At 40.9% G+C, this 23153-nt stretch overlaps 2 protein-coding genes across 2 annotated transcripts; one reads left to right on the forward strand and one right to left on the reverse strand.

The window, feature by feature from the left end:
• The first annotated feature begins 44 nt into the window (after positions 1-44).
• LOC5508169 (vicilin-like seed storage protein At2g18540) lies at positions 45-9609 on the forward strand. The gene is made up of 4 exons (XM_001628712.3): positions 45-5512; positions 6733-8394; positions 8722-8863; positions 9094-9609. The coding sequence occupies exon 2, from the start codon at positions 7387-7389 to the stop codon at positions 8392-8394; it is 1008 nt and encodes a 335-aa protein (XP_001628762.3). The 5' UTR covers positions 45-5512; positions 6733-7386; the 3' UTR covers positions 8722-8863; positions 9094-9609.
• LOC5508187 (pre-mRNA-splicing factor CWC2-like) lies at positions 8688-23036 on the reverse strand. The gene is made up of 7 exons (XM_001628739.3): positions 22423-23036; positions 17995-18169; positions 17251-17428; positions 16749-16823; positions 12648-12737; positions 10866-11084; positions 8688-9568 (listed from the first exon to the last, which is right to left on the reverse strand). Exons 1-7 carry the CDS (start codon positions 23000-23002, stop codon positions 8939-8941), a joined length of 1947 nt encoding a protein of 648 aa, XP_001628789.3. The 5' UTR covers positions 23003-23036; the 3' UTR covers positions 8688-8938.
• Positions 23037-23153: the final 117 nt, after the last annotated feature.

Below are 23153 nucleotides of genomic sequence, written 5' to 3' on the forward strand. Positions count from 1 at the left end.
CCTGAGAATCATGGGTTTCCCTTGCCAAATGATATCAGTAGGCTTGATGACGATGTAGTTTTAAGGGCCTTTCTACACTAGGAAAAGGTGTTTCAAACCTCTTCAGGCGGTTATGTCATGGTTGTAATTCGTGCAATTTAGCGAGTCATTTCATTTCTTCCATACCCCGCACCCTTGCTAGCAGCGGACCTAGTATGTCGCTGGTTTTGTTTGAAAGTTCTCAAACAAACGGCCCTGGATCATATAGTAAGCAAAACCTGAATAGTACTACTACCTACAGGCCAGCCACGCCGCCGTCGGCTAATTGAAGCAAGCAAATGAGCTACTTACAATGAAATATCGTTAATAAAATATCGAACTTCAATCGCGGATGGTTATTATAGTTTTCTTGCAAATAGGCCGTTTTGTTAACCGACCTTAAATATTCTCAACGCTTTTATAAATAATGTATGGCTGAAGTTAACTTTAGTTTTGAATACAACCCAAATGCTATAAAAACCAAAAGCGCTAGCATTGTTGAGCAATACAAGGCAGGATGGTTGTTCATGCTATGTTGCAACTTCCGATGCAACATAGTATTAACCACATGGTACTTCACATATTTTATGTACGGTAACACGAATCCTTCTGATGTTACCAGAAGTGCTTCATTCACCTTCCCACAACTCTTTGCGACGCGCGAGTGAAACCGAAGTCTGGCGAAACAAGCGCGCAAAAAGTTGTGGGAAGTAGTGAAGGTGAATTGGTAACGTATAAATGAAGTTGTGGGAAGTAGTGGAGAAGGTGAATTGGTTACGTGTAAATGAGCAAATAAGTGTGGCATTTTATTTATTTTCATTTATAAGTTACCGTTGAAGCGGTCAATGGATTATGAAGGTGCCAGCTTACACGAAATAGGTGCTGTTAATGGAGGTTAGGACTTGATTTCTTTATTGGAGTCAGTATTGAAATGAAACCGTTTTATCAGACGTTATATACATCGCGTTACCGTCTACAATCTGTTACAAATCTAATGGGACACTTTCCCTCCCCCTTCCTCAATGTTGGAGGGCAAATGATCGCCTTGCTACTGCTTGTGTTTTGAGCTGAAAAATCGCCTATAACCAATGTTAATCGGGGGAGAAGGGTTGGCGGTTGTTCGTATATGGGAAGTGTCCCACTTTTGTTGAGGATTGTCTGAGCAAGTGATTGACAGGTCCTGGAACAGGAAACACTATCGTTGATAACGCAACGACGATACAACTATGCAAACGTCAAACACATACAATTATCGTGCCAGGATCGCGCGTAAAAATGGACAGAAGCTTCAGAGACGACTATTTTTCATTGTAAATTCTCATCTGTTTCTTCGTATAAGAAATACCGCCTATGAAGTATTTATTACGTGAGAGATTTTTACTACAAATTTAGTCACGCAAGCTTGTCTCGGGGAGAAAGTCAATTCAATAAATTCATCTGTTTTACAATAGTTTTGCTAAATATCTGACACTTTGACACACAGTTATGCTTGAAGAGTTCAAGCAAAGTGTATGCAATGCTTTTTCTGTGGAGCATTCGCTAAAATCGACGGCTGCAGACTACGTCTTCTGTTTTTGCTTATATGGCTCAACGATTAACACCAACGGCTAACCATTTTAAAATTGTTAAAGAAATGCCTTACGAAAGAAATTCGAACTCTAAAATAATACAGTAACAACTTGAGATTCAAGCTCATAAATTGACACTAGTTTTGTTTCAATGAGGATTTGCATTTTGGAGAGAGAGCTCATGTCAGATGGTTGACCGTCGTTTTACTAAGATAAAAAGGAAGTTCATTTTTATATAAACGGTCTACCACGGTTGACCGTTCAAAAAAGCCCTGTTATATATTTCAAATAAGCTTCATATACTTCAAATATTTCAAATAAGCTTCATATACCTAAATAGCTTTGTGATGGTAATAGAATAGACGAATGATTGAAGAAATCCGGCTACCATGAGTGGGAATAATATTTTCTAAAAATGGTAGTCCGTACACGGTCCACACCCGCTTTTTTGCACCGCCATGCTAAATGTATAAACACTTGTTGTGATGTACATTGAAAATGAAATGAGACGAGGCTCTCGTGTTTTCTACAACAGATTAACCGCCTATGTATCGCTTTCTTTAGTCGATTTGTTATTTATTGTTTAATTGGGAAATACTTATTAGGCGATGATCTTTTTAGTCTCTATGCCTTTATTTATTACCTAAATTGGCCATAAAAAGCGGTGTTTTCCGGATAAATACTCCGAGGGATGGCTGCTTTTGCAAATGAAGACAATCGACACGATATATAGACAGTCTCTTTGGCAACATCAAATAAATTTTATATTTTACAAAATTATAGTCTGCAAATATCCTAGCGCACCTTCATTTATTTCAAATTAATTGAATAAAATATTCCAAATAGCGCATAGATATCCCAAAAGTATTTGCTGGGGACGTCAAAATCTTTACTTCAAGCTCGAATAATTAATAGATTGAAAAACTTTCATTAGGGTATGCGAATAAAGAGAATACATTTTAAGAAATCGATGATAAGCGTGACAAATTCCAATCATTCCACTTCTGAGACAAGGATTGTAGCACTATCAGGATTTTAGCACTATCATTGCCAAATCGATATCTCAACGAACTTATAACAAACAGGTTGTCCCACCATCATATGTTACCCAATGCATTAGGTCCTTTGAGGCCCAGCAGGGAGACTGTATTTCGAGTGGCTTCGTTTAAGACGTTCTTCTTTTGCTAACCCAACAAGCAATCCCGTTGCATTGGACTTCGAAGAATTATAGTAAAAGACGTAGCCATGTCTTGTGTCTCCTTGGGCACACAAGCAAAAGGGGCGCCTCATTGTATAATAGGCAAGTTTGTCTTGGCAGCCGATCACTGTCACAAATCATGAGTTTGGTAAAAAAAAAGGTCGGCTGGAGCTTTGATGTATGAGGTTATTATCGCGTCTCTGTGCTCGGCTCTCTAAACAAAAGGGTTTATTTTTGTTCTACCCCTCCTAAAATTTCTTGAGTACATCCTTTGTTATCGTGAAATAAGTCGTCAGTGCGTAATTTGATATAAGGTTCTTGATCGCTGTCACAAATCATGAGTTTGGTAAAAAGGTAAACGGTCGGTTGGTTCCAAAAGGAGGTTTGATGTATGAGGTTTTTTATAGCATCGTCACGTCTCTGCTCAGCTCTTAAAGCGTTCATTTTTGTTCCACCCCTGCTTAAATTTCTTGAGTACATCCTTTGTTGTTGTGAAATAAGTCGTCAGTGCGTAAATTGGTATCAGGTTCTCAATCGGTGTATGTACGAGCAGTCAATCCCCGTGGAGAGTGGCATACGAGGGATTACTAACCAATCGCAAAAGCTTATAACCGCACCTGTGTCAAAAGCAAGTTGGGCGACATAAAATCAAGTCCCTAACAAACAGCGCCAGCATTGTTAGGGAATGCCTTGATCTTTGCGCACTGTATTGGATGATGCTACAAGCCACCAACATTTCATTTGTGCTGTGGTCAACGAACTAGCCTGGGGTAAATTGTTTGAACAGTGCTAGCGCTTTATGCGCGCAGGGATTTTGGTATATGCCAATGAGGAAATTCTTTCCACGGTAGTAATAGTCACTTGCCGTAGTAAGAATGTAAACTTTGAATGCCATGTAATTATATAAACGAATAAAAATGTAACTAATCAGTTAGTATAGCCAGACGAGCATGACACACATGGGTGGTCATCCTACGTGTCGCTCTTAGTGACCGCGCCTCTCTAGGCCCCACGAGTGTCTGCCTACTCCACAGAGCGGCAAAACGAATTAGCCATTGTCTGTACATGGCCAATCACGATCGAGCGATTGTTTGCTAACAACCAATCAAAACCTATGTTTAAACGCCGCACCCTGTGTTCCCGCCAAAACAAAACCTTCGAAAGTGTTTCGATTTTTCCTTTGCAAATGTTGCAATAAAATGTCCCAGAAATAAATATAAATGGCAGAAACTCTAAAGAAAACTGTCGAAGCAGACAATTCTTCATTTGTAGCAGTTTAACGACAGTGTCTGCTGGTAAAGTAAATGTTTTGGAGAAAAGCTCTCTAGATCTAGTCGAACAGCCAAGGTCAATTTTCCAGGTTTGGAATGTGAACTCTGACTTGCTAATTCCTTTTACCGCTCGGTCCTGCTAACCTGCGCTGGAAAACAGGTTGTTGTGATCGGGGAGGGCACGTTGCCAACACTTGGTAAAATGTTAAGTGATAATAACTGCGCCTGGCTTAATTTGTATTGTCAGTGTTTTTTCTGATTCTTTTTCTCAAGGGGGAGGGGGATCGGTACATAGCTTTTTATCCCCCTCTCGCTTCCAATACACAGCTCATGTAAACCCGAGTTGGACGCATAAACATTGATTTATATGAGCGCTAACTTGACCAGACATTTGATCCATGTATGTTTTGGTTTGTAAAACGGAACATGCAGTACGACATTTAAACCAAGATCCAAAAGACGTGCTGAAAGGCTAGACTTTTATTACATCTGCCTTAAGGGGATAACAACAAAGTATACCAACTATCTTGATCCTTTTGACCGATCACAATGCGGTTTCCGTGTCTTACCAGGTGACAACTGAAGTGCAGACAATGTATTTTCTACACTTGATAAAACGTTTGTTTCAATGCCTTTTACCTTCGATATTTTGTTGCCATATTCTTACAATTCTTTAGTCATTCTTTCAATGACTTTTAACACTAGACAATGACACAAGAATAAGGGCCTTTTTTCATTTTAGGGGAAGGGCACCAAATTATTTCCTGATTGTACAGGAACTCTAGAACCCCATCACAAGGCAAACCAACATCTCGGGCGACTAGTTTCAGGTCGCCACTAGAAACGGTTACGTTACCACCATGTGTATTCTTCTATTATCAGTACAATTTAGGGCAGTTAACAAAGCGAGGAACGTTATCAATAAGGCTGTTAGCCACGTGTCAACTTAAAAACCTTTTTATCGCCCAGTAGCAGCAGCAGCATATTGTACTTTGCTCAACCTGAACCGAAAACCATTCTTGCTTGCATTTGTAGACTGGCCTCTTCTCAGATTTAATTAGCCTCGTAACGTTACCATTGGCGCACTTTTATACAAAAATATGACACCTTAAATCTGATAATAAGGACTTTTGGTATGTCTTTTGCACATTTAACTTTTATAGTCGCTGATGCTGCCTTTTGAAACCTTTAACTCTACAGCTTCAGACAGGCAAGTCTCTCCACAACAAACGTTCTTGAAACCCTGTTGTTCGACAACGCGTGTTCTTCTGCTTGTAATAATGTGTTATTCGTTCCAATTATTTTATATGCTTTTCCTGCCTCAGATGTATTTCCGCCTTTTCTTGGTTTTGAGAGAGCGATTTCTTGGAAAATTGACGCCCCACTTTGTACCCGTCATGTTTCAAGGATTTTTAAATGAAAAAGCGGATTGTCTTACATTATCGTTAACATCGCGGGTAAGTAATCTTTTTTGATTTCTTAAAAGTTTTGCTTGCCGTTTACCGTAATCCCGGAACTCCATGATGTGGGAAATACCAGAGAATCGATATTCCTAAAAAAAATAGCCACGTGGAAACGGCGCCAACATCAACCCAAGTTAACAAATAATTCGCAGCACTCCTCCTACACGGTGCACAAGCGGCGTCATCAATACTGACTCTTCACGCCAACAACCTTGCCGCTGTCTGCACTGACCTTATTACATAATTACAAACCTATTTTTGCCAGGTGATATGGTATGACCTCTATTATTCTTGGAAAAAATAATTGATACCAGTATAGGGTCTGTTGTAGGATTTGTAAACCTCTTTGAATCTGAAGATCATTGAATCCTAAGTATAAAGATACACCGAGCGTTTGTTTGATGATCAACCTAAAATGTTGCTAAATTCCACAAAGGAATGAAAGGAAATATTTCAAGGGTGGGTGTCTGTCTATAGAACGTCGTCCATCTCTTCTCGCATGGGTTTTTCACCCGTAAAGTAATACAGCCCGAGATGAAAGGCTTACTTCAAGATTTTCTCCCTACATACGGACCAGGGTGATAGTCTTTCCTAATACAACTCTCAAGTAGGGGTTGTGGGTGTGAGATGTAGTTACAAATTTAGTGTTATTTTCGCATTATTTAGTAATTTTGATGAGCGCATCATTGAGCATCTGTTCCTAGCGCGATTACGAAAGCTTCTACCTTTAACATGTTCGTCGCGTTCCTGTAGGCATTAACTAAGCAATACGGTATTTCAGGAAAGACAGAAAGCTAGCCTAAAGAATCCAATCCTCGACCGATGGTTCTCCTGGACATTTACCTGACTGAGTGAAAGAGTGCTTCGACAGCCGCCATTTTGTCATCCTCGAAAAAAAAAAAACGAGTATGAAAAAGCATCCATTCGCATCAGCTGATTTGAAGATTTGCGATATTTCCGATTAAATTTGGTACATGTAGTATAAAACTTTGGATTTAGATTGTAATTTTGAGATTTCTTTGCATAATTTCTCTTCCAACATTGAATAAAAACAGTAATTAAGTGAGGTTTGGCCGCTTAGTAATTCCCTTGACAGCTTTGTCGCAGTGATCCTTGAAAATTCATCATTATTCTCGGCTTGCTTGACCTTGTATACTTCTTTTGTACGTTTTAGGAAGTTGCAATAATCCCTGATTGTATTTGTATCGTTTCAGGGTTAGATTCTGGAGTTAACAGTAGCAGAGTGGCAGCCCCTGCTTAACAGCAACATCCAGACAACAGGATCGACAACCCGATGACATTGTCAACATCCAGACAACAGGACCGACAACCCGATGACATTGTCAACATCCAGACAACAGGATCGACAACCCGATGACATTGTCAACATCCAGACAACAGGACCGACAACCCGATGACATTGTCAACATCCAGACAACAGGATCGACAACCCGATGACATATTGTCAACATCCAGACAACAGGATCGACAACCCGATGACATTGTCAACATCCAGACAACAGGACCGACAACCCGATGACATTGTCAACATCCAGACAACAGGATCGACAACCCGATGACATATTGTCAACATTCAGACAACAGGATCGACAACCCGATGACATATTGTCAACATCCAGACAACAGGACCGACAACCCGATGACATATTGTCAACATCCAGACAACAGGATCGACAACCCGATGACATATTGTCAACATCCAGACAACAGGATCGACAACCCGATGACATATTGTCAACATCCAGACAACAGGATCGACAACCCGATGACATATTGTCAACATCCAGACAACAGGATCGACAACCCGATGACATTGTCAACATCCAGACAACAGGACCGACAACCCGATGACATTGTCAACATCCAGACAACAGGATCGACAACCCGATGACATATTGTCAACATCCAGACAACAGGATCGACAACCCGATGACATATTGTCAACATCCAGACAACAGGACCGACAACCCGATGACATATTGTCAACATCCAGACAACAGGACCGACAACCCGATGACATATTGTCAACATCCAGACAACAGGACCGACAACCCGATGACATATTGTCAACATCCAGACAACAGGACCGACAACCCGATGACATATTGTCAACATCCAGACAACAGGATCGACAACCCGATGACATATTGTCAACATTCAGACAACAGGATCGACAACCCGATGACATATTGTCAACATTCAGACGACAGGATCGACAACCCGATGACATATTGTCAACATCCAGACAACAGGATCGACAACCCGATGACATATTGTCAACATTCAGACAACAGGACCGACAACCCGATGACATATTGTCAACATCCAGACAACAGGACCGACAACCCGATGACATATTGTCAACATCCAGACAACAGGACCGACAACCCGATGACATATTGTCAACATCCAGACAACAGGACCGACAACCCGATGACATATTGTCAACATCCAGACAACAGGATCGACACCCGATGACATATTGTCAACATCCAGACAACAGGATCGACAACCCGATGACATATTGTCAACATCCAGACAACAGGATCGACAACCCGATGACATATTGTCAACATCCAGACAACAGGACCGACAACCCGATGACATATTGTCAACATCCAGACAACAGGACCGACAACCCGATGACATATTGTCAACATCCAGACAACAGGACTGACAACCCGATGACATATTGTCAACATCCAGACAACAGGATCGACAACCCGATGACATATTGTCAACATCCAGACAACAGGATCGACAACCCGATGACATATTGTCAACATCCAGACAACAGGACCGACAACCCGATGACATATTGTCAACATTCAGACAATATAGCCAATATCACTTAGGTTTGTCGATAGTAAATAATTTACTGCTGATGCTTTTTAATGAAGATGAGGCTAAGTTCAAATGTCGTATTATCCATGAGCCGTATTCAATGCAAATGCATGCAAATAAGATGAAACAATCGACTCGATTCATTTGCATGCATTTGCATTGAATACGGCTCATGGATAAAACGACGTTTGAACTTAGCCTGAGAGATGATAACAATTTTAACCATGATTGATGTTGATTGCAATGTTTGGTAGTGATGTTGTTTGTAATGGAGTCTACTGGCGAGCAAAAATTACACTTAACAAGCAATTAACAAATATTATATTTGCTTTTTTTAGGATGGCTATCTTACAGAATGCACGTGAGAAGACCTCTTTTTTAAAGAAATGATATGACAAGGGCGACATGACTGATCTTTCTGGTTCGATAACTTTCCTTTACTACATCTCTATTCACCCAAGTCCAACTTTGAGACACAAGGTAAAGAACTTGTCCTTTACGGGTCCCTATTCTATTAATTCATTGCCTATTTGACCTTGTTCTGTACGACTACATTCACCTATATGGATCCCTAGTAACCGCTTGTCCACTTGCTATGTAAGGTTCATTAACATAAGAAGAGGTCTGAGTGAGATGGTAACTATCTCCTGTGTGAGCACCAATATGATTGCCCAGGCCTGATTGCTGAACCCCTGTTGAATCCTCCACAGATTGATGCGCAGCTTCGCCTTGTACTCCTACATACGGACCTGTAACAACGGCCGTCAATGAGTCCTTTGTATACGATTCATAGGTAGTCCCTTCCGTAGCATATGTACCACTGAATGCTCCTCCAGAGGTAGAATGGGTATCGTTGGAAGACTGGACAGGAGCATTCGCTGCATAAGAAGTGTCTGTCTCGGGAGCAATTTCTATGTGAATTTTGCCTGACTCGACCCTAGTTGAATTGGGTGCAGCGTCAGTATCTATTGATTCGTTTGCAGCGTTCAGAGTACCGATAGCAGAGTAGAAGGCAGCAGTACTGCTATCAGTTGATGTTACTGCTGCAGTTGAGTTCTCTGCCGAAGTAGTAGTAGTAGTGTCACTGGTTGGGGCAGTAATGGTTGAACCATGAAGGGCTTCCATTCTTTTAAGAGCCTCGTCTAGACGTGTGCAGTCTTCGTAGGCATTTTCCACAGCTTTGATCTGCAAAACAAGTTAAAAGAATAAATAGATTATTAAGACTAGGGCGTGGCCTGTTTGAATCCTGGAATCCTGACTGGGTTTTTTTTCGAGTTCATGCCTTGATTCGAATTTGTGTCACAAGTTTGATGAAGTTGAATTTATCCTGTTTCCAGTCTTCTCGGATAAGGACACGAAAACGGAAGGGCCCACACTGTAAGCTGCACTACATTAACCTAAATGGAATTGACGTATAGGAGCCACCGCAATAAACTCTAAGATTTTGCCTCCATTTCATAACACTTTACAACAAACACAGTTCAGGAGAACTCCTGTTGGAATTTGGATACGTAGCCAGCGATAGCCAGCGAGCAGTAATCTCTGCTGAATGGCATAATGCAGTCTCTTCACAAAATAAACATTTCTGCCTCTCGTTACATTCCATCGGCAGAAATGTATTATGACCGCTTACTAACAATACACACACGGGGGGAGTTAGTTTCAGTGATAGAACCCCCCTATATCGAGCGTCGGAGGCGGATCAAGGGACCAGAAAGGGACTGGGACCCGCTCCTGATCGTAGACGAGCTGTCCTTAATTAAAGCCGCATTGTCACAAGTTTACTTCCGGTCGATTACGTAAGAATCTCCGATGATTTTTAACGGCAAACACGAAAAATATTTCAAAATATAGAAAGCAGTGTGTCTATTGGAAGTTTCTCTGAGGATGTGACTGCTAATTTAGAGCGGATGGCCTGTTTAACATCTCGGATTCGAATAGATTCTTTTGTCTTTTAACGGTTGAGGTTTCCGTCGGACCTCCGGAAGTAAACTGGTGACAATGCGGCTTTAAGACATTACAGGAATTGAGCTAGTATTTGTCACCTTATTTAGTTAATGTATTAGGTAGGTATTCAAAAAGCTTTTAGTTAAAGTTTAGATAGGTAATTAGTACGAGTGAGTATTACCTATTACACGACAACATTATTTTTAGAGTTCTTACTCGATCCTTAAATTTTCGCCGTCGTTTTCTAAATACGAGTAGCCTAGTGCAATGGAAGACGTGATCTATACTTTGTTGAATGTACTCCTTCTCAAGCAGATTTAAAAAAAAAAATCAAACAATTTGAAGTTAAAGTAGTGTACCCCACATAATAAAATTCGGTACGTTTATAGGGATATAACCGTTTCTGTGGAGTTTAAGAGTAGTTTCCAACTAAGCAGACCATTCTTAGGAGGCTTAATCAAAACAAAGGGCGTCTATAAGTACACCACCCCCCCCAGAAAAATCTGTATCATAGTAAACCCACCACTGGCTTTACCTGCTCTATTTGTTCCTTAGTCAAGGGCCCAATTCCACTATTTGGCTCGGGGTCCTCGGGTAATGCGACAGGCTGTTGGTCCGGGTACTGGCAGTCTGTTTTGGGGTAAAGGGCTGTTGGGCCTGTGCTTTCTATGGGCTTCGGCTTAGATGCAAGCTCCTGAAGCAGTCCTCGTTCATCTATCGCCTGCATCATCTTATTCTTGGCTCTTTTTAAATCCTGAAAGAAAAAGCAAAAATATATTGTAAGGGTATCTGCTTAGTCCAGGCGTCTGTATGGGATCTGTGGTTGGCCGTGAGACAAGAGGGGCTTGGGAGATGTGATGTTTCGGGTGAGGTTACGACATTTTCCACAGGTAACCTGTGGTTGGCCGTGAGATAAGAAGGGCTTGAGTGATGTTTCGGTTGTCGTTACGACATTTTCCACAGGAAACGCAAAACACCACAGAAGATTTTTCATGCAAATAATTGTCCTTCCACGTATAAGAAATAGACGAACTCGCCTAGATACTATGTCTGGAAGCACGGGTGGCTAAGTGTGTTAGCGCGCTGGCTTTTCACCACTATGTACCGCGTTCGATTCCTGGCTTGGTATCTCAAGTGAGAGGGATTTCTTTCTCTTGTGCTTTCCAGCCCGTCCCATTCACAAAGCGCACTCTTGCTTCACTAAAAAAAATATTAATCTGCGGCCGGCCGCATGATGAAAACTCTACGGAAATGAAAACTCTACGAAAAAAAAGCCGCGAGTGCCGCATTTCTTTAGACAAATAAACAAAGCCTCGCTTCATTACTTGTTTTGGCCAATCGATAGCAGATAATACGTAATACAGGGTTCGATATTTGAAATGAATTGTATGAAAAATGCACTGAACCGCTGGTAAGTCACTCTGTATCCTCTTCTAATATTTTTATTATGCGGGCTTCCTGTCCTAGGACCACCGTGAGGTAGGTTAGTGTCTGGGACGAATTTCCTATGACGTCACATCTCTTACAAACCACACAAAGCCCTGTCTGGCAAACTACCCACATCAATAAAGGTAAGAATGACTGGAAATACACAGGCAACCCACCCACCTTAATAAAGGTGAAAATGAATGAGAATACACAGGCAACCCACCCACCTCAATAAAGGTGAGAATGACTGGAAATACACAGGCAACCCACCCACCTCAATAAAGGTGAGAATGACTGGGAATACACAGGCAACCCACCCACCTCAATAAAGGTGAGAATGACTGGGAATACACAGGCAAACCACCCACCTCAATAAAGGTGAGAATGACTGGGAATACACAGGCAAACCACCCACCTCAATAAAGGTGAGAATGACTGGGAATACACATGCAACCCACCCACCTCAATAAAGGTGAGAATGACTGGGAATACACAGGCAACCCACCCACCTCAATAAAGGTGAAAATGACTGGGAATACACAGGCAACCCACCCACCTCAATAAAGGTGAGATTGACTGGGAATACACAGGCAACCCACCCACCTCAACAAAGGTGAGAATGACTGGGAATACACAGGCAACCCACCCACCTCAATAAAGGTAAGAATACTTGGGAATACACAGGCAACCCACCCACCTCAATAAAGGTGAGAATGCCTGGGAATACACAGGCAACTCATCCACCTCAATAAAGGTGAGAATGACTGGGAATACACAGGCAACCCACCCACCTCAATAAAGGTGAGAATGACTGGGAATACACAGGCAACCCACCCACCTCAATAAAGGTGAGAATGCCTGGGAATACACAGGCAACCCACCCACCCACCTCAATAAAGGCCTTGGGGTTTGGGTCATCATTTGCCCAGCGGACGTTCATCAAATGCCTGCCTCCAAGACGTTGATCAGCCATCGCGACCTATATCATGATAAAAAAGAGCTGTGTTCAATGTTTATGTTTAAATCGTTGTTGTGTGACCCCAGGAATTCCAAACCCTTGTCTCAACCAAACCAAAGAATCAAAAGCTTTACCAAAGTTAATAGTCAACTACGTGCTATTAACAAACTAGACAAAGGATTTGGATTCTTAGAGGAAACGTAACAACAATTTCAGGTGTAAACTGATTCCAGCTAAATGAATAAAACTATAGCTTATGCTTTAGATGTAAAAATATTATGGTATAAATAAAGAGGGATGACAGAAGAGTGAAAGGAGCCCAACTGCCATTTGGCAATTTCCATTCGCCGTTTGCAATTTAACGTTGATAAATAACAAAAACATGGGATTCTTCGTCTTTCCTTTTGACCTCAAATTTTCCATTTATATTCGAGTTTAAACTTCCTTGGTTAGACATGTTTTAAAATATACACTTCGAAGTACAACAGTCCTTTTAAACAGCGGTCATCAAATTTAATTACTGTCGAATCCGCAGTATCTCGCTTTGTGCCCTTCCCTGGCTATCCTCTGGACGAAAACCAGACAGTGTCGCGCCAGAAAGCCAGGCGACTGTACTAGGCGAGAGATGGCAAGAATCTGGTTGGCTTATAATAATTTGACTGGCGGAATAGAAAATCCCAGAAGACAAAAACAAATCGATGTTTTGAAAATACGGCGTCGCGATACAACGGATTCGACAGTAAGGGATTTTTGTCTGCATGGTATTTTTCATCAGCTCGTTTCCTATCGTGGAGGTCAATCATGCACAATAGCGCTCATTAAACCTATTGTTTACGATCACAAATCTAACGAGGCATGCTAATAATACCCAAACAGCAAGCTACAATGCGAACAATACACCCCCGGCCAACTCAATAACATGTACGCACTGGACCAGATAAATCCTACAAAGGGACTTGATAAAAATTGTTGACATCAAAACAGGATCGTTGTGTGTGAGAAAACATTCATGTTCATGATGCTGAAGAGAAATGAAGACAGCATCACGGTGTCAATGAAGCAGGCGATGGCAAGGAATCACCACATGGGACAAGAGATGACGGCTAAGATGGGTGTCCTAGACAGTACGAACAGAAAACAGTGCCAAGAGATGGACCGTTACAAGGAAAAACTACAGAAACGGCAACAAGAATTGAAAACTACTCTTCAATACAATCGAAGCGACAAGGAACTGAAGGAAAGGTTTCCGAGTGCGACCCGAAAACATCTCGACACCTCCTCGTGTGTAATTACCGATATTTACTTGACCGAACCCGATAAACGAAGAGTTAGGTCTACAAGTCTCGTAAACGAAGTTCCATTGATTTATATCTCGGGCGAATGTACCAAAACCTCACCACAGGAGGAACTGTCATTACCTGCTATCAATCAGAAGCTTAGGCCGAGGAGTGGAGTGGATGTGAGAAGGAAATCTACAGGAGATTTATCTACAGGGATACACAAGAGTGGGTCCCTGAGTTCAAACCTTTATGGAATACCCCCTCCAGGATCGCCAAGAAAGCACCTCATCCCGGTATCACCCATTCTAAGCAGAAAGTTGTCAGTCGGGAACGAGGAAACAAGACCGGGTTCGAGCCTAGCGGAGGATTTCGAAAAGTTGAAGTTCTGTAAATACTTGAGGGGAGGGGTAGGAGAAGGTCTTGAAATGGGAGGTGAAAATCCCGGATGAAGTTATCCCAAGAAATATCATCATCGGACACCACAGGATGCCCTTTGATAGTCCGCCTGACATTAAGGGACAAGGCGACTCAGGATTTGAAGACGATCTCCAGTAACTGTACTTGTGTGATCTACTGATCCGTTGCTTTGTTTTTTTTTTCTGTGTGAGCCTTTTTACAGAAATGCGCAGACATTATGCAATAGGCCACTCCAGCTATAAGAATGCGCGCACACTCACCATGGAAACCTACCTCAACTACCGGCATGCAGCGCGCGCTTCCTTTGATGCAAGCTTAAAAAAGCGCGCGCTGCATTCTGGTAGTTGAGGTAGGTTTCTATGGTTATCGCGCGCAAACTTATAACTGGAATGGCCTATTTAATAACAGTTTAAGAGGGATTTTTTTTTCTGTAGAACCCGAAACGTAAAACGTAAAAAAGAAGATCCAACTTATGTTCATATTTTCTCTGCAGATCAAACACGGAGATCCAGAGATGAGTATTGACAGGCTGATAGCGAGGCTTCCCCAATCATGTAATTTTATTAATACGCGTCCTTCGCGTGATGTGGCTTTTCGCGAGAAAACGATACTCGTGTACTCTTTGCGGGGAATACTAGGAAAAGCTACTTCAATAAGTTCTTAGCTAATGTCAGATTCATACATAGCTATGAACCAGTGTATGCCTTGTTGATGGCTGTAAAATAGTATTTATTCGCGATGTCGATCAGAGACTTAGACTACTTTGAGCACCTTAACGCTTTGCCCGACTGAGAATCTTATGTTACCCATATTTGGGTTAAGATAACTAAAAAAAACGAGTACCATGGTCAGGCAATATTTTGAGTTACCGCTACTCAATTACCCATATATGAGTAAAGCTAACTCAAATAAATGAGTACCAGTGTTACTCAATACTTTGAGTTATCGTTACTTAATTGAAGACTTCGTCTTGAGTTAAGCTAACTCAATAAATTGAGTACCACTTTTACTCAGTATCTTGAGTTACCGTTACTCGTTATTTTGAGTTATGTCGATTTACTCAAATAAATGAGTATTCTTAACTCATCTCTAAAAGTGCATTTTTTGCAGTGTAATATTTAGCTTTTAGTAGACCAAGGGTACAGAGATGCACCAACAGGGTGACAACGATCGCCCCAAAGTACCCTCGCCCCGATCACATTGACAACGATCGCCCCAAAGAACCTTCGCCCCGATCACATTGACAACGATCGCCCCAAAGTACCGTCGCCCCGATCACATTGACAACGATCGCCCCAAAGTACTCTAGCCCCGATCACATTGACAACGATCGCCCCAAAGTACTCTCGCCCCGATCACATTACCAACAATCGCCCCAAAGTACCCTCGCCACGATCACATTGACAACGATCGCCCCAAAGTATCCTCGCCACGATCACATTGACAACCATCGCCCCAAAGTACCCTCGCCACGATCACATTGACAACGATCGCCCCAAAGTACCCTCGCCCCGATCACATTGACAACAATCGCCCCAAAGTACTCTCGCCCCGATCACATTACCAACAATCGCCCCAAAGTACCCTCGCCACGATCACATTGACAACGATCGCCCCATAGTACTCTCGCCCCGATCACATTGTCAACGATCGCCCCACTCAGAGAACAATCGCCCTAGTCGTAATTAGTATGGTTCTGATAACACCACAAGCTTAGAGATGGCAGAGACCATAATATACTAAGTACTCTGCTACAGCGTTATCCACAAACAAACAAGAATCTTATCGTTGCTTCCTTATTCTCTTTTAGCGAAACACACTTTTTACCCTGACAGCCCCGCCCCAGACTTCCCTCTAAGACTCTGCCACCTCTTATTCACTTAATCCCGGGAGGTGGGGGGGGGGGGAGGGGGTACTCTCCAGAAAGGTAGACGGGGGTACTCGACCTATCTTTTAGGGTATAAAATTCTTACCAACTGCAATCTCTTAGGGGGTGTTCCAGGATTCTTCCGATTCTGCTATCTTTTAGGGGGTTTTCACGCCGGGGAAGGAGGATTTTTCCGATTCTGCTATCTTTTAGGGTTTCTCACGCTAAATGGTGGCCCAATCGCTCGAAACGTATTTTACAATAAACCACAAGTCAACTGTTTTTAAGGAGGTTTAAAATTCCTCCGACCACACCCAATGTGCTATCTCTTAGGGGTAAGAATTGTTGTTAACCACGCCCTTAGTGCTATCCCTTAGGGTTAAAATTGATTTGGATGTCGAGCACCCCCGTCTGTTTTTCTCGAATTTCCCCCCCCCCCCCCTTCCCCACTTATAACAGCATTTTTACCTTGGCAAACTCAGCATTTAGTCGGCTCTTGTATCTCACAAATGCAATGTTCTTCTTTGGTATGATTCGGATATCCTACACAACAAATTAAGCCATGTTTATTAAGAAAACAAAAAAAAAAAAACTTTTGATAAAATTGACTAAAGGATAATTTTCAAACTGAGAAAGAGTGTATTTTTTATTATAAGCCATGTAACCCTTAAATATTTATTCTGTATCTTAAAAATAATGTATGTTTAAGCTAAGGGGTAAAAAAGGTTGTTGTTGTTGTTGTTGTTGAATAGGAGAAAATCCTTGTAACATTATTTTCAATGTTCTCCCCCGCAAGGGAGGTGGTGTAAGTTTAACAAACACTGTTTCTTTAAGGCATTCATTTGTGATTAAATGCATGATATATTATGATATTATGCGACTTTACTACTGCAAGATATTAAATGTATGCTATGTATGCTATGATTAAAAAAATATGAAGAAACTCTATACTATAGCTTGCAAGCCGTACCTCAATTTCTCCCCATTCACCAAACTCTTCCCAGAGCCACTCTTCAAGCTTGGTGTGGAGGGTCAATCCACCAACATACAAAGTACAGCTTTCCTTGTCAAAGGCGCCCACGCCCCCAAGGTTTTCTTTATGATTTTGGTGTCTGTCCCGTCCAAAGCAATCTTGTGCTAGACCAAACCTACATCAGATGAAAAGAATTGCTCAGCAAAATTTTTTTACTAAAAATAGGGGTTTGAATAATTGCCTACTGTAAATGTGGGAAATTTTGTGCACAACTGACTTTCACAACTTATCTTGTACTTTTATTTCCATCCTTTTTTGTTTGATTTTTAAAATAGTAACATTGGTAAAAGCTTTGTTTTCACACCTTGAAAAATCAATGTAAAAAGAATTAAAAATAAAGCATCACTGAAATAAGCATCCTCCTTCTAATAAGCGCCCAGCCCTGTCACGAAACAAAGAAAGGATGACAGAACACAAGGCTTTTTGCACCCATAAGTTACTCCATTATTATAAAAATATGCATGCTGTACTTTTTATTGGACTTTTTTTTTGCTTATTTCTAACTCGTCAGGCTTGACTTTTTTTTAATTTACAGAACATTTGTCTTCATAAAGTCATTCATAGAGCTGAAGTCTGAATGTTGAAATAGTTGTCATGCTTTGAAAAAGATTCCCCCCTCAGCACTCAAAAATAATGCACATGGCCCTTAAAATAAATAAGTTAACAGTATGCAGGACTCACCTCCCCACATCTTTTTCTGTGGGAATGGAGTGAATGAAGCCGCATTCTGCACCCAGGTGGCAGCAGCCCTTCGCAAAGTAGATGCAGTAGTAGTGCTTGTTCCCGCTCTGCTCTAAGATAGTCGCCTTGGTGAAACCAGCATCTGTTGCTAGGCAACACCGAGTTTCAGACTCCTCTAGGGATAAATAATAAATTTACAGTTGTTATTGCATAAGGTCAAAATCAGTGGACCTAATGTTAAGTTACATGACAAACTTTACAATACACACTTTGTAATTCAGCCATATACACCCCCCCTACATTCTGATACATTTTAACTTCATAATCCCACTTTAACCTAAATATGTTGTGAAGCCCATGCTTGTTTACACTCCTATAATAGAGAGCCACTGAATCCCAATTAAAACAGTGCCAGTGTTTTCTTTAATGCAATTATCATATGCTTGACAGGGGTCGACTCCTGGGGCACCCCTGGGGAACCCCAGAGATATAAAGTATTTTTCTTGAAGTTTCCCCACAGGATGGGAGCATAACACAGTTTTGTCACTAGTGCCCAGCACCCTGGGGCACATTCCGCAGGGTTAGTAATTCAGTCAGTGGTTACATATCAGAAAACTAGTAATTGCTACCTTAGCGAGGTCACCTGAAACGGAGCGGAGACAGCACCTCTAATCAATGAAATGCGGGCTTCGAGGGACAAACAAGGCGCGCAAGCGTTTCTGGTCACACCTTGAAGTGTGACCAGTCTGCTTTACGCGGTTGCAATTGCGCATGCGCCAGCACGCATAAGAAACAAGATCAAGATGGCAGTCATTAATCACAAGGACAATATTGGCAGGTTCAGGGAGAGAAATACAACAAATATAACTTATACAGTCGAAGCTCTCTGAGCGACAGCTCTTGTAAGGGACCAGCCTCGAAAACGACCACGATCACGAATCACAGTGAATTGTCACACAAACTCTGTAATTCTAAGCTCTCATAAGCGACCAACTTATCGGTGAAACCAGCCTTGTTAACGACCACAATTTTAAAACACCAACTGAGATTTTCTTTTATTTTTAAGCTCTCGTAAGCGACCACAATGATTTTTGTCTTTCCAACATCAGTCAACACCTGATAAACATCATATTCAATACATGCTGAAATCACATATAAAGCGGAAATGTTGGTGATGTTTCACAAAAGCTGCCTTTCCAGTAGGCAACCATTCAAGAATTTCATAATTTCAACTTTCTAACTTCTAATGAGATTGACATTTCTTTGTCTCCAAAAAATGTGTAAATGCAAGGAATCTCTAGTCCATTGCCAGCTCCACGATATATCCTTTTTCCAGTTACAATAGCCATCCACTTGTTTGTTGCACGCTTTAGAAATTGGCTAACAAAAGACGACATGCGATCGTCTTAGATGCAGAAGATATTCTCATGACGAAAAGCTTGAGTCGTCGATATAAGCGAGCATAACAAGCTACTTTGCGTAAATTTAATTGCTATTTAATAAAAGAAGTCACTCTCATGATGAGTGAAATACCTAGTTTTAAAATCAAGCAATAAACGAAAATATTACAGCGTTGTTTTTATCACGATAACTTTTAGATTCCAGCGCCCAACACCTATTGTTCAAGTTTTTGACGCCCAGTGGTCGCTTATGAGAGCAAGCTCTCGTAAAAGACCAGCTCCGTTAACGACCACAATTTTTAGTTCCCAAGGTGGTCGCTTACGAGAGCTTCAACTGTATACAGAAGTGAAGCCTTATCATTTCTGTTTTCCATTTTATTCCACAAAATATTTTTAGGTCACACATGTTTACTGCAACACTGATGAATTGATTAATTTGAGGAATCAAAATTCCACAAAAGTAATACATGTGTAGGTCTTTCCAGTGAGAGTTTCGTTAAATTGACTCTGACATTGATAGCTGTCTAAGACTACAATTTCTTTAATTTCTTAGCAATCATAATTACAGATAATTAAGAGATGTATATAATACAGATAATAGAACATGTGTAGCCCATATGCAAACAAATATTCCAGATAAGTTTGTTACATGTGAGAAAAACATCTTTCTCTGATCACAAACCTATTTTTCTTAGTTGTCAATCATCAGAATGACATATCTTATATATTAAAATTAATATAGTAGTAAATTTTGTCTTTGTGTTTCCATACTGAACTGCCAATTTGGGAACTACTAGTTTCCATAGTATGAAGTGAAATCAAACAGTTATTTAGAGCCAATGTTGTAGTTCCCAGAGCATATTAGTAAAGATAGGTATCCTTAAGTTGTCTTTTTTGTGCATTTTTGTTCCAATGTTCCCTCTTTTCTTTCAGGCATTAAATATGTGACACCCTTAATGATTAAAGACATGAACTGCTTATGGAAATGTTGGGAACAGAGAATACATATAAAAAAGACAGGCCAGGGATCGGACTGGGTGACCCCAGCTGTTTATGATGCATTCGAAGCATATTGAACCACTTATACACTACATGGTCATCACAAAGTGAAAATGCTGTTTTGTGATAAACTAACCACCAACAACTGAACATTGTTGTTTATGATAAATTTGATCCCCTCCAACATTTTGCATACAAAGACACAAATCCAAATCAAATGGAGATGGTTAATTGAGCATGCAGTATTCAAAATTAATCTGATGATGTTGCCCAGCATTGCATAGAAAAAGCCACAAATACTACATGGATAGCTAACAGTACCAGAACTGTAACAGCACTGTTTTATTTTGATGCTGCCAGACTTCAGTACAGTTAATACTTCTGTTGCATACAATAAGCCACAAATACTACATGAATAGCTAACAGTACTGTAACAGCACTGTTTTATTTTGATGCTGTCAGACTTTGAAAGAGTCTTTCTTCCAATACAGGTGATACTTCTGTTTGAAGATAGATTATATCAACTGCCTATATTGAACACAATTAACTTCACTGACTGATGTGTGCATTTCCAACACGCTCTCGATTTGCATACCATGAAAACACGAAATAGTCCCTCACTTGCCCCAACAAAGCGCTTCTATGCAATGTAGTCGGTCATAGAAGTTGTCTAAAGGACCAAATTTTAAGATTGATAAATATCTCTAAAATTCCACGGTTGATTGTCGAAATATTGTGAAAAATGTGTTTTTATCAGTTTTTCGGAAAAATGTTCTAAAAGATAGTTTTATTCAAAATGTTACAACTTTCTTCCTATTGATCATAGCCAAACCAAATTTGGTATGAGTCATTGTACACAATTGGCGGTTATATTTGCAAAAACTCGGGTAGTAAAGGCTGACATGAATGCTTTTCGAACAGGCTGAACTTCACCTTCAATTTTTAGGGTCGAAATTCTAAATATAGATCTAATTTTTTTTCTCATCCACAGATTTTTTTCTAACCTTCACAGAGGCTATATCACCACATATTGAACTGATTTTAGCAATATCGTCAAAAAGCTAACCCTCAATTTTGTGTCAGTCTCAAATAATGCAAAACATATATACTATATTGATAATACATATATACATATATTGATAATACAAATACAACTTTTAATTGTGTGCAATCTCCATACATTGAGTTGTCTTTGGTAAAAAATCTAGAGCAATCGCAAAAACATTGACGCTTCTGTGTAAGTTTAAAATTGATGATGCGCTCAAGTTGTGATCTGTTGATTAACGCGTAAGCGACCTTAAGAGCGATTTAAGATCGCCTCTAAAACGTTGTTAGCAATACTACATGCTTTGAGACTAGTAAACATTTTAGAGATAATAAACCTGTTGGGTATGTAGTTTTCTGACAATCGTTCCTGTGAGGTTCGTATTCCCTCATTCATCCCGATTTGAGTTCTTTGCGAATCTACATTATGACTGTTTTGTGAATCAAGGTCGTTTTCAAGTTCTTAGTGATACATGTTTATATATTCACAAATATTGTTTCTTGGATGATTTTAAAAGAAATGCAAAACCTGTCGGGTGTGTAGTGTATTGACAATAGCTCCCGTGAGGTTAGTTTCGCTTGAAATTTTTCCAAGTGTCGACTCGAATTTCTTTGTTATGGTGTGCCCAGCCTTTGTGAATCACTCTAAATAACAAACAGTTCTTGCATCGGAATCGCTCCCAAGTTTTTAACAATACTACATGGATTTGAATTGATGGATATGATTCATATGGCTAATTTTTCCAAAATTATAAAAGTCGCCGGGTAGCTACTATTTTGGCTCTCAGGCATCAAGACACTTCGAAAAAATTGCTCTAGAAGGAGACTTATCAGAGAGAGGCACTATAAAAAGATAGGGGGCTTTATGGTTAAATTGAGACAAAATAAAACGGTTTCAATAACAGCCATTAGTGATTATGATAAGGATAATAAGATAAGGCAGGTACATTTATTGAATAACAAGCGGCGACAAAGGTCTACCCACCGGCTCCCATAGTGTCTTTATGCCAGTGCTCGCCCACCCAGCGATCATACCAGATGTTGTACTCAGTAGCCCCTTCAGGTATCCAGTGGACTTTCTTCTTCTCATCCGGATCTGCCTGCCGCTTTGCCGGCCTCTTCTTGTACTTCTCGAGGTTCTTGGCTATCTCTTCAGCAGTGATTTTGAACGAGTTCGTTTCCTCATCTTCGTCCTGGTCTGTTTGATTATTTTCGCCCACCGTGCTACTTGCACTATCAGGTGTTGGCTCACTTGGCGTGCTCACGGGGTAGCTGTGGCTCCATGGGTTGTATACGGGAGGGAGGTTGTTCCAATATGCAGGAACTTCCCATTGTGTGACTTGCGTTTTCACGTTGGTATAAAAATAGTACCCACTCACCCAGTGATAGTACGCGACCCAGTTCCCTCTTTGCTCGCAGAACTGTGACATATTCGTGCTATTTGTTGTTTGGGCATCTTGGCAAGGCAAAGAGGCATCGTTTTGGCTTTCTTCGCTAGTTTTTCCGCGCTTTATCGGGGGAGAATGTTCAGACAATTCTTCTAGTGTTCCTTGTTTGGCCGCCATTTTGGTTTGAAATGGTCACGCTGTTCGGGAAACGCGGGCTCATGAGCCAAAACACACAAACACAGGGATACCGAGATTTTCGTGCACGTCGATTAATTGGGTAAACTGAAATTCCCGAGTGTAAACGCACGGGCCGTACAATGTTAAATGG

Source organism: Nematostella vectensis, chromosome 13 (assembly GCF_932526225.1).
Source record: "Nematostella vectensis chromosome 13, jaNemVect1.1, whole genome shotgun sequence".
NCBI classification, from domain to species: Eukaryota; Metazoa; Cnidaria; class Anthozoa; order Actiniaria; family Edwardsiidae; genus Nematostella; species Nematostella vectensis.

Excerpts from the sequence above, each read along its gene's own strand:
- LOC5508169 (XM_001628712.3), top strand. The coding sequence starts at position 7,387 with ATGACATTGTCAACATCCAGACAACAGGATCGACAACCCGATGACATA.
- LOC5508187 (XM_001628739.3), bottom strand. The coding sequence starts at position 23,002 with ATGGCGGCCAAACAAGGAACACTAGAAGAATTGTCTGAACATTCTCCC. Across the intron at positions 18,170-22,422 it reads TAAAGACACTATGGGAGCCG|AGGAGTCTGAAACTCGGTGT; the intron begins GTGGGTAGACCT and ends ATTTATCCCTAG. Across the intron at positions 12,738-16,748 it reads TAAATGCTGAGTTTGCCAAG|GTCGCGATGGCTGATCAACG; the intron begins GTAAAAATGCTG and ends ATCATGATATAG.